The 12880-nt window shown below is 32.4% G+C and overlaps 1 protein-coding gene and 1 non-coding gene across 11 annotated transcripts in view; one reads left to right on the top strand and one right to left on the bottom strand.

Annotated features, from left to right (window-relative positions):
- The window catches only part of MIPOL1 (mirror-image polydactyly 1), a 503449-nt gene that overhangs the window by 194937 nt on the left and 295632 nt on the right, over positions 1–12880 (top strand). For all 10 annotated transcript variants that reach the window (XM_077126913.1, XM_077126915.1, XM_077126918.1 and 7 more), the window contains one exon: positions 11687–11816. In XM_077126913.1, coding sequence (XP_076983028.1) covers positions 11687–11816 — 130 coding nt within the window. The remainder of the gene's footprint in view (positions 1–11686; positions 11817–12880) is intronic.
- On the bottom strand, positions 4290–4479 carry LOC143656669 (U2 spliceosomal RNA). Its single transcript, XR_013162574.1, has one exon. It is a non-coding gene; the product is annotated as a U2 spliceosomal RNA (small nuclear RNA).

Below are 12880 nucleotides of genomic sequence, written 5' to 3'. Positions count from 1 at the left end.
AATATATCTAATGGCTTCATAAAACACTGTTGTATTTCATATTTTTAAAGAATCCAGGTAGTATTATAAATACCCTCAAATGGTTAATGCTTCTGTAAAGCAATTAAATGTAGATACTCATAGATTCTGAGATTCTTTTGTCTATGGAAAAGGCCTGTCTTTTGCTATGTTATATTTGTTGCTTTGGATTTGGTACATGAGTTATTTTCAGTGATTATTTGATATGTTTCAAACCTAATGATTTCTTCAATCTTTTGTATTTACATAATGACCTTGAGGATGTCAACAAGTAGATTATTTTTCCTGGAAAATGTCTATCCAAATTATATTATTTAGAGAATCATGACCTACTGTTTAAACTAGAATGATTTTCAAAATGCTCTCTCCTACTGTATTTTAAAACCAGTATGAAAAGTGTAGAATATGGATTTGTCAGTAGACTTGGGTTCTACTAAAAAAATGTGTACTTTGCTTTGACTCAGTGAACTCATACTTGGTATGGTTCAGCCTCTTCATATTTAGTCTTGCCCATATTAGAAAACAATTAGCTTACTAAACACATTTGAGTAAATGTTGGGGGATGGGAGTGATCCTCTCTGATTCTTTCTCATTTGACTTAGAATTATAGGGTATTTGATAACTGATGTTTAAAAATGGAGATATCCAAATATTATTGTAAACACCCAATGATTTGTTTTACCTACAATATAAGTATTTTACTTGGTTGGCTTACATAGTAGCTAATAATATTTGTTAATGTAATTTAACTGCTGTGAACCTTTACTGAACAAATATTGAAATTTATTCAAGTCAAAGAAAGAGAATCTCTAATGACTTTTGTTAAAGCTTCTATTTAATAGTTAAGGATAAAAGTTTGTATGACATACGAGATGCAATTAACAGTAGATTTTACATTTAATAAAAAGAAAGAAGCATGTGTATTTGCTTTATTCATTCCATCATAATTTGCATTAGAGCTGTGGGTGTTTAATGAGCAAATTCCAACTAAAATGCTATATTGATTTTCTAGTGAACTTTGTAATAGTCATCTACCGTGGAAAAGCTCAATGTTTACAATTAAGTTTTCTTTACTAAAAATGTTTGAGAGTTGCATATTGATTCTTTAAAAGTACTAAATTCTGGAATCAGGTTTTTCATAACCAACAAATCTCACATATAAGATGTTAAAAATTGTCGTTTAACAAAAGTTTAATTTTGGAAAACTTTTCTCATTATTTCCAAAAATAAACCCAGATTTTATATATATGTATATGCTTTCTGGCATTTTAAAATTTAATCTTAGAATACTCAGAAGATAATCTTCTTTAAATACACATATTATATAATCTTTGGATTTGAAACATCAGCAGTGGGGGAGGGAACTGTTTTCTCTTGATCACATAGGACCAAGTAAGCCCTCTTTGTAAATCACTTACCTTTAAGCATAGAGATAACTAGATTTATTATTAAAGCCCTTGATATTGCTAGCCTTCCCTTTTTCATCAGGTGATATTGCATCTGAAGCAGAACACAGCTTGTATTAAATGTCACTTTATGAAGATGTCATCACACTTCACGGAAGTCATTGAAAACCTCTTGGCATTTTAAGGTTTAGTAATTAGTATTTTATTTCAAGTTAATATGATATGATGCTAATCTGTACTAAGACCACTTTTTAACTCATTTTGTCAATCCTTAGTAATTAGTATTTTATTTCAAGTTAATATAATATAATGCTAATCTGTACTAAGACGGCTTTTTAACTCATTTTGTCAATCCTATGTGGCCTACAAATAGAAGTATTTTATAATATAAAAATTTTAGAACCTCCTAGAATATCGTGATATTATGTATAAATTATTGGGTCATTATTGTAAGTGTATGATCAATATAGAATGGATTCTGAAAAAGTTTTTCTTTTATTTACTATTTTAAGTTTTACATGCCAATAAAAATGCAAAAAAGGAATTTTTAATAAATGGTCCAAATTAATAAAAATTAATTTTTAATGTGACTAGGAATGAAGTTGAATTGTGAACTGAGTTGATGTTTATAGTGAAATGGAGCTAACATTTATTGACAATCTACTTTACATGTCTGGCTGAGGGTTTTACATATATTATCTAATGTAATTTTCCCTTATAATTGTAAGTGCTGGTATTTATGTACATTTTATACAGTTGAACAGTGACTAGAATAATTTATGAAATCATGATTACCTGACTTCAATATATTAACATCTTGGATCTGTATTAAAGCCCATGTTCATTCCAATATACTGTGTTGCTTTCTCTAAGTTGTTATTGGTGTCCTTCCTGGGAAGTGATTGTTTAGAAATACAAGGGAAAAATGAAATTCATTGTTGTGTACTTCACTTTGGATGGAAGTTTTTTCAAACCAGCAGGAGGAATTGACTTATGAAGGCAGAATAGTACGGTCACAGAGCGATAATGACACTGTGTTAAAAAAGGAAATAATAACTTATGGAAATTATGCTGAGAAGTACTGGTTCTTCCAAAAGATATGTTCATAATAAGAAATGCTTTCAGCTGTCAATTAAAAGCATTCAGTTTTATGCTTATCCAGTTGATTGGGACAGCTCAGTCATATACTAGCTATATGTTTAACTTTTGAAGAAACTGCTAAACTGTTTCCCAGTGTGGTTGTACCATCTCACAGTTCCACTGGCAGTGTTTGAGGCTTCACTTGCTTTGCATTTTGACAGTACTTGAAATAATTAATCTACTTAATTTTAGCCAGTTTAAGATGTATGTGGTGGTTTTCTCATTGTGGTTTTAATATGCCTAATGACTGAAGATGTTGAACACCTGTTAATGTGTTTGTCATCTATATAAACTACTTTGATAAAGAGTGTGCTTAAATCTTTTTTTCAATTTTTAATTTTTTTTTTAAAACGTAACAACATACAAACATTCTTACCATATGATCATTCCATTCTTGGTATATAATCAATAACTCACAATATCATCACATAGTTTATATTCATCACCATGATCTTTTATCCATATTTAAATCTTTTTAAGATCTTTTATCCATATTTTAGTTGGGTTGTTTGTTTCCTTATTAATGAGTTTTGAGAGATTTTTTAATATATTCTGGATGCAAGTCTTTGATCAGATGTATGCATCACAATTATATTCTAATCTATGGCTTTTCTTTTCATATCACTTAGTGTCTTTTTGAAAAGCAGAAAACTTTAATTGAATTAGTTTGGAGCCCAGTTTATCAATTTTTTTTGATGAATTATGCTTTTGATACCTTAATCAAGAAATGTTTGCCTAACCCAAGAGCACAGAGATTTTCTCCTAGGAGTTTTAAAGTTTTAGTTTGTATGTTTAAGTCTTTGATTCATTTTGTGGAATGCAAGGTTGGTTTACCAGTGTCATTTATTAAATTAATAAAACAAGAAGATAAAAATCTTGTGATCATCTGTGTAGGTTCCAAAAAAGCCGATGATAGAATCTGATGTCTTGAGTGAGCTTTGATAATTATCAGCTTTCAAGAAATTTGTCCATTTCATATAAGTTGACAAATATATTGGTATAGCATTGTTCATAATATTCCCTTATTGTGCTTTTAATATCAGTAGAATTTATACTAATGTTACTTCATTCACTACTGTTATGTGTAACTTTGTGTCTTTTGACTTTTCCCTGACCAGTCTGACTAGAAGTTTACTGAATTCATTGTTATTCCCAAGGACTAGTTTTCGGTGTCATTAATTTTTTCTGGTTTGTTTTTTTTTTCATTTTCAATTTTATAGATTTCTGTTCTTATTTTCTTCTGTCTGCTTGATTTAAATTTGTTTTTCTTTCTTTTCTAGCCATCATGTGTAAACTTATAGCCTTCAATGTTGTAAATTTCCCCAAAAACAGTGCTTTAGTTTTGTCACACAGAATTGATATGTTGTATATTCATTTTTTCCAGTACAAAATATTTTCTAATTTCTCTGGAGACTTCTTCCTTCATCCATGGATTATTTAGAAGTGTTTAAAAATTTATCTGTAATTCTTTGTTTTTGCTTTCTACTTGAATTCTTTTTTTTTTAAATTTTTTTTATTTTTTTATTTTTTATTATTTTTATTACTTTTTTTTGTGACAGTAGAAAAGAAAGAAGGAAAGAAAGAGACGAAGAAAAAACGACCGTACAAGCAGTTCAGGGGGAAAAACACGAAGAGAGCTGTAAGACATCCCAGTCTGGTAAAGGAAATAAGCAAAGCAGAAGAGCAAGGAAAACTCAAGTCTGTCACTTCACACCGCAGTTAAGGAGGGGGTGCACCGTTCCTGGAAGTACTGCAATACCAGGTCGATGCGTGGAGTGGACGGAGCAAGCTCCTATTCCGTCTCCCTGCTCCAAAAATCCATTTAATATATTGTCCTCGGATAGAGGACATATCAGATATTAAACTGATAAGAACAGATACTACACTTGATCTTAGCCAAAAGGCCAAAAGCGATCTACTTGAATTCTTTTTGGTCTGAAATCTCACTTATGTATGATTTCAGTTCTTTTTAAAATATTAAGGTTTGATTTATGACCCAAGATTTGGGTATTTCTGCCTTAATTATTCCACATGCACTTATAAAGAAATATTCTGCAATCACTGGGTGAAATGTTTTATAAATGCAAATTAGATCCTCCTGCTTGATAGTGCTCTTCAGTTTTTCTATATTTCTTGCTCATTTTCTGTCTTCTGTTAGAGTACTGAAGTCTCCAGATATAATTATGCATTTGTTTTATTTCTCCCATTAGTTCTGTCAGTCTTTTCTTCAGGTAGATACATATTTAGAATTACATCTTCGTGATGATGTGACCTTTTATAAATAATATCACCCTTTATCCTTGGCAGTTTTCTTTTCTCTGAAGTCCACTTTTTATTTGAATTAGTTTAACCATGACAACCTTTTAAAAATTTGTGTTTATGTGGTATATCTTTTTCCATCTTTTTATTTTTATCCTGTTTATATTTTTATAGTGAGTTTTTATAGACATATGGTTGTTTCATTTTTTAACATCCAGTCTGATAACCTCTGTCTTTTAATTTGTGTGCTTGAGTGATGTGTTTAGATTTAGTGCTACCATTTTATTTACCTTTTTGTTGCTCTTTTCTTTGCTGCCTTATTTTGGATTATTTTAACCCTTTTTAGTGTTCAAGTTTAATTTATCAATTGTAATGTTTAAATCTTTTGGAATATATTTTGAGTGGTTGCGCTAGAGATTACAAAATAAATGACTTTTCACAGTTTATTTAGAATCAGTATTTCACCACTTCAATTGGAATGTAGACACATTACCATAATACAAGATACTTTACTCTCTTTCTTTTATTTTCTAGTTGCTATATATTACATGTATGTATGTTGAAAACCTCACCAGACCAGATTATACTTTTTTGCTTTCAACCACTAAACATCTTTTAAAGAAATCAAGAATAGTCAATCATATCAATCCATTTCTTGTGCTTTTTCTTCATGCCTGATGTTCAGACTTTTTTCCTGTTATAATTTCTTTTCTCTCTGAAGAACTTCCTTTACCAGTCCTTTTAACAGGTGGCTTTAAATTTGAATACTCTTAGCTTTCCTTCATCTGAGAATGTCTTTATTTCACTTTCATCCCTGGAGAATATTTTTACAGTGTATAGAATTCTGAGTTGATGACTCTTCTTTCAATACCTTCTTAATACTTTGCCATTTTTTCCTGGTCTCCATGGTTTTCTAACTGGGAATTCAGGATTTAAGGGATGATTTTGATTATTGAATCATATAGATATTCCTTTTTCCTTTCTGGTTTATTGGGATAGACAGAGGGAAATACCTAAATCTCTAAATTTTAATCCAGCTGCCTTGATCTCTGGTAGTGATTGTATAGCCTTTATCTCCTGCTTGTGTGATTGTAAAAACCTTGTGACTAACCTTCATTTGAACCCATTTATCCAGTGTTTCAACTTCAGAGTCTTGTAATCACTGAAGACAGCCCCTAATGTTTATTAATGAAGGGTCTTGGGTTAGCTCAGAAGTTATCTTGATAACCAAGACTGGATCTAACCAAAATAGGCCTGCCTGACCTGTGCAGTAGCTTAGACTTTAACGTACAGGTCGTCTATACCTCATTATAATATTCTCCCATTTTTTTTTACCCGTGACCAAGCATGTAAGTCAGATAATTCCGACATCTGTTGGCTACTCTTTTCTTTTCTGACGTGATTTGAGATTTTGTTGTTTTTCACATTTCAAGTAACTTTGGATTTTATCCTGAACAATTTGAATATTACATTATGAGATTCTGTAACTTGTTTACATCCTATTGATAATATTTTAACATTAGGTTTAGGCAGCAAGTTCTAACCAGCCTTCTTTGGGCTGTGGTTGTAATGTCACTTCAGTTTTCAAAGCCTCTGCAGTGCTGTTCACATCTGTCTTGTATTTGTGGCTACCTGTGGTCAGTCTGGATCTAGGCAATTTTGTTTATGAACTCATTTCTCAGGGTTTTTGGTATATTAACTAGGATCAGATCCAAGCCTGTGCAGGGCAAGCCTGAGTACAGGAGCTTATTAACAATAGCTTCATTGTATTGCTTTCCCAGGCTGCTCCTTCTCTACTCTCTATTTTTTGAATATTTGTGGCTCTTTTCCATCTTCTGACCATTGGCTGCTGGGTTCTGTGGTTGTGTCACAGTGGCGGGAAGACAGAGAAAAAGCAAAACAAGACACAGTTTGCTGTAGCTACATGAAATAAGAGGAAGGTTAGGTTCTCTTCCCTCTTGGTTTTGGCTCCTTTGCTTCCCCAATGCCAGCTGATTTCACACTCAAGCTGTTGATACTATCTTCCTGTGAGATTCCCTACGGGCTGATGTGTGAGGAAATACAGAAAAGAAGAAAGCAATAGGCCCTCCCCCACACTGTTTCTGAGCTTTAGGGATTTCCTTTTCCCCCTCTCCTACAAGAACTAGAGAGTTTCTTTTGCTTCTCTCTCTATATCACAGTGCTCACTTCTAGGTTTTGGGCTGCAGAGGAAAATGAAATGATAAACTCTTGGCCATTTCAGTGCTAGTTTGAATTTTGATAGTCTTCCTTGGTTTGTCTGCTAATAATTTACTTTTCAGAGACGTCAGTTAGCTGTACCATATATTCTGTCGAGGTTGTAGTTGCATTCATTTGGAGAGGAAGTTTGGCATGTGTTTACTCCATCTTATCCGGAGCTATAATTTCATTCCACCTGTTTCCTTTTTCTCCTTGTTTTGAATTAGTTGAATATTTTAGATGATTTTATTTAATAACTTTTATTGGCTTATTAGCTGTAAACTCTTTGTTTTGTTATTTTGGTGGTTGCATTAGGTTTTATATTATGCATCTGTAATTTGCTACACTTACCTTCCAGTAATGCACTATTTCACATGCATTATAAGTATTTTTTAATAATACTTTCATTTTTCTTATCCTACTTTTGTACTATAACTCTCATACATTTTACTTTTACATAAGTTACAAACCTCCTACTACATTTTTGTTGTATTTTAAGATTTAAATACTATGACCAATATCTCATATTTACCCATGTAGGTATCATTTAAAATGTTCTTCATTGCTTTGTGTACATGCATATTCCATTGGTATCATTTTCTGTCTGCTAGAAGGATTTCCTTTAATAATTTCTGTAGTGCATATCTTCTGCTGATAAATTCTTTCAGCTTTTCTGTTTCTAAAAAAGTGCTACTTCACCTTCATTTTTAAAAGATTGTGCTGTTTATAGAATTCTCGGCTGACTTTTTTGTTTTAATACATTAAAGATGCTGCTTCACTCTCTTCTCTTTTGCATTATTTCCATCAAGAAATTTGCTGTTATCTTTGTTTCTCCATATATAATGTGTCTTTTTCACTATTGCTGCTTTTAAAGATTTTGTCTTTAGTATTGGTAATGTACAATTTGATTATCATGTACCCTGTGTATTGTTCTTCATGTTTCTTGTGCTTGGGTTTTGTTGAGCTTCTGGGAACTGTCAAGATTATACTTTTCATCAACTTTGGTAAGTTTTTTACCATTATTTCTTCACATTTTTTTTTACTTTTATCCCTGTCTTCCTTCTTATTTGAAAACTCCAATTACATGTGTTTTAGGCTGCTTGAAGTTGTCACGCAGTTCATTGGTTATTCTCCACCCCCCCCCCCCCCCAAATCTGTCTTCTTTTTGTTTCTTTTGTATAGTTTCCACAGCATTGAGCTTGAGGTCATTTTTTTCTGCAATATCTAATCTGATATTAATCCCATCCAGTGAATTTCCTCATACACATTGAAATTTTTGTCTCTAGTTTTGCTTCATTTCCATCTGTTTAACTTTTTGAATATATGGAATACAATTTTAATAACTTTAAATGTGTTTTTGGCTAATTCTAACATCTCAATTTTTGGTTACTTTCTAGTTGATTGAATTTTCTCTTTATTATGGGTTCTTCTTTGCTTGACAGGTAATTTTTTGTTGATGCCATTGTTATGAATTTTACCATTGTAGGTGCTAGATATTTTTGTATATTCCATACAGTGGTCTTGAGTTATAGTTAATGTTTCTTGGAAATAGGCCACCCCTTTTCGGGGGCTTAAAAGTCTTAAAAACCCTTGCTTTGCTTACATCTTAAAAGCAAATCTGATAAAATTTCGATTTTATCAGATCGAAATACAAATCTGATTGAGTTGTTTTTCTTCTGGAAGGCCATCAGTATAATTTCCAAACCATAGGATGGCCTTTTTATTTCTAGCTAATTAAAAGTTGTAGTTCTCTTTATTCCTTTAAGTTGTCGATGAGAATTCTTTCTTAGGCTATTGCTATAGGTTTCTAATTGGTCTTGCTTCCATTTTTGCTCAACTATAGACTCTTTCTCACCCAGAAGTCAAAGTATTCCTTTATAAAGATAAATGTATTCCTAGCCTAGAATCCTCTAATGGCTATCATCACATTTAATTGATATCTAAAATCCCTAATAAGTTTTACAAGGCCCAGCATGATCTTCCAAATCTGTCACCCTTACTCATGGACCTCTAGCCACATTGGTCTTGCTGTTCCTTTGCACTCATTTCTTTTGCTTTGTCTACCTTCATATATTCATAAGTTAATATGGCTTCTTTCCCTTTATTTAAATAGTGCTCAAATTTTACTTATATAAAAAGGTTTTTTATATTGCTCCTTCTGAAATAGTAGTTTGCTCTATTCCTCACCTGCCAAATCTCTCTCTGTTCGCTCATCCATACTTATTTGTCTTCAGAGTCTTTGCTACCTGTTATCGATCAGATTGTCCATCCATACATGTACCCATCCATCCATCTATCCATTTATCTATACCCACCTATCATCTAATCTTCTATTTTTCTCACTACTATCTGTTTCCTTGTAATAGAATGTATACTTTAAGATGATAAGGACATTGTTTAGGTAACTATATTCATAGACCTTAAAACTGCATGAGTGACTGAAACATGAGCTTGATAAATTTTTGGATAAATGAATACCTGAATGAATACATTGCTTTTTCCTTGGCCTCAGTTTCTTGAGACAGTTTGGCTTTTGCTTTTCCATTGCATGTTCCATTTTATATTCTCTTATGGAAAGGATATTATGGAAAAGATTGTTCTTAGAATTTATAACTACAATGACCAATATATTAATATGTATTAACTTTATGACACATTTTAGTAGGAAACTAGTGTTTTATAAACTAAAAGACTTTCTAGTATTACTGATTATATATGTAGAACAGAATGATCATATGTTAAGAATGTTTGTGTTTCTTTCTTGTCATTTTTTTAATTAATAAATAAAAGACTACAGTATTTTTACAAAAATTATTTTGTGTTGAACTTCTGCTTATGATTTGACAGCATAAATAAAATTTGGCTCAGTGATAGAGTTATTGATTCTCTCTTTGTGTAGCATTGCAGTGTTATTTTTAAAGTTATATGAGGGATATCAAATGTACAAAAAGTAGACTTATGCTTAAGAAACTATGATTTCAGATATCATCAAATCCCCCTGTACAGCACTGCCAGATCTGGAAGATGCTACTCATTGTAACATACATAAACATCCCCATTTTCCCTCTGGATATTTGTGGTGCAAAACTGGTACAGCCCAACCCTTGTGTTCTCTTCCGTGATCCCATTTCATTGCCTCCTATTATTTCATCGTCTTACAGAGGTAATTACCATCCTGAATTTGGTTTTTAACATTTCTTATGCATTTAAAATGTATATATTTTTACTATTGTGTTTATCCATATATAATATGTAGAATTGTTTTACTTTGCAACTTGCTATTTTTTTGCATTTTGTTTTTGACATTTTTCCAGAGACATGTAGCTGTGTTCATTCATTTTAATAGTTTTTTTTTTTTTTTTTTTTTTGGCATGGGCAGGCACCAGGAATCAAACCTGGGTCTCTGGCATGGCAGGCAAGAACTCTGCCACTGAGTTATTGTTATACTGCCCAAAATATGTATGGTGGTTTTTTTTTATCCCCCATGGCTGGCACTGGAAACAAACCCAGGTCTCCGGCATGGCAGGTGAGAATTCTGCCATTGAGCCACTGTTGCCTACCCTGGTTCATTCATTTTAACAATTGGGTTTATTCCTGCTCACAGTAATGAACATTTAGGTAATTTGTGAGTTTTTGCTATTAAAAATTGTTGTAGTAAGAATTGTTATACTTGTTTCCTTGTACACATCTGCAAGAATTTCTCTAGATTACATATCAAATAGGAAAGTTGCTAGGTTGTAAGTTAGGCTTATCTTCAACTTTACTAAAGGTTGTCAAATTACTCCAGGTGGTTGTAAAAATGCATGCTTTTCTCAGCAGTATATTTCCTTTATTTCACAGCCTTACAACTTTTGTTATTAGAGTTTTTAATTTTTGCTATTTTATGGGTGTGAAATGTTATCAGTTTTGCAATAATTAAAAAAAATGTTTTCTTACCTTGTGTCTTATGCTCCTTTTATCTGTGGTATGGACAGATGAGTAAAAAACATGGATAAAAAATAAATAATAGGGGGGATAAAGGTTAAAATAAATTGAGTAGAGTAAAAAAACAAAAATGTTAGAATGAGCATACCCCAAATACCTCTAAAGAGTGGGAGAAAGATCAAAGGTGATGTGGGGTTATACAGAAAAGGTAGGGTTTAACAAACGTGTGTGATTGCTGAATCATTATGCTGATACTACTTTTAGTCTCCAATATCTCAGAGCAGATAGAAGTAAAAACTTAAAATTGTGGAATTGTAACACACATCCAAACTGTAACATCTGTTCTACAAGTAATTGTTGCAATGTGCTTTGAAATTTACTGCTTTTTTGTATATATGTTATTTTTCACAAAAAAGAAGAAAACAGTTCTTCTAGCCTCCAGTATTTTGGAGCAGCCAGAAGGACAAATCTGAAATAGTAGAATGGTAACCCATATCAAACTCAGAAATCTATTCTGTAACTATTTGTTGAAGGGTACTTTGAAAATATTTTTTTTCCTTTCTTTGTATATATGTTATATTCAACAATAAGAAACGTTTTAAAAAAATGTTTTCTCAAGCTATTAAGTATTTTCCTTGTAATAGCTATTTTTGCTTTTATTTTTGTTAAATGTCTTCATTTATCATTTTCCGTAATTAATTATGGATTTTATATTTTGGTAGCTCTGGTTGAAGAAGTGTATCTTGCACAGAGGGAACGTGATGAAGCTATTATGTCTAGACTGCGATTAGCCAATGAGGAGAGAGATGACGCTATTGCAAGACTCAAGCACATGGAAATGTCTCTAAAAGCGTATGTACACATTTAAAACTATGTATGATATTATGAGTATTTAAATTTTTTTTAAATACTCATGTATGTGCTGGTTACATATTCAAAAGTATTATTAATTATTGTATATTATACTAGGAAATTCCATACACCATCTCAAATTTTAATAATTTTAATGTGCACATGATTCACCTGGGGATTTTGTGAAAATGCAGATTCTGGTTCAGTAGGTCTGGGATGGGTCCTGAGATTCTGGATTTCTAAGAAGCTCCCAGATGATGAAATGCTGTTGGTATAAGGAACATGTTGCAGGCAGAAAAACCCTTGATCACCTATGTTGTAGTTTGCCAGCTGCTGGAATGCGATATACCAGAAAAGGAATGGCTTTTAAAAAGAGGAATTTAATAAGTTGCAGGTTTACAGTTCTAAGGCTGAGAAAATGTCCCAATTAAACAAGTCTATAGAAATGTCCAATCTAAGGCATCCAGGGAAAGATACCTTGGTTCAAGAAGGTTAGTAAAGTTCAGGGTTTCTCTCTCAAGTCGAAGGGCACATGGTGAACACAGTCAGGGTTCCTCTCTCATCTGGAAGGGCACATGGCAAACATGACATCATCTGCTAGCTTCTTCTCCTGGCTTCCTATTTTGTGAAGCTCCCTGGGAAGCATTTTCCTTTTTCATCTCCAGAAGTCACTGGCTGGTGGACTCTTCTTCTCATGGCTATGTTGTTCTGCTCTGCTCTCTGAATCTCTCATTCTCTAAAATATTTCCTCTTTTATAGGACTTCAGAAACTAATCAAGACCCACCCAGATGGGTGGAGACATGTCATCACATAATCCAGTTTAACAACCACTCTTGACTAAAGCACATCATCCAGGGAGATGATCTGATTACGGTTTCAAACATACAGTATTGAGTAGGCATTATTCTGCCTTTATGAAATGGGATTTAGATTAAAATATGGCTTTTCTAGGGAACATACATCCTTTCAAACCAGCACAACCTAGAAATAGGTTACCTATGAAAACAGAAGATAGTAGTCTAATATTTTATAATGATCAACTAATATACTTATTATGTATTTG

This window comes from Tamandua tetradactyla, chromosome 14 (assembly GCF_023851605.1).
Source record: "Tamandua tetradactyla isolate mTamTet1 chromosome 14, mTamTet1.pri, whole genome shotgun sequence".
Classification (NCBI taxonomy): domain Eukaryota; kingdom Metazoa; phylum Chordata; class Mammalia; order Pilosa; family Myrmecophagidae; genus Tamandua; species Tamandua tetradactyla.
This window is presented reverse-complemented; position numbering and strand designations above follow the sequence as displayed.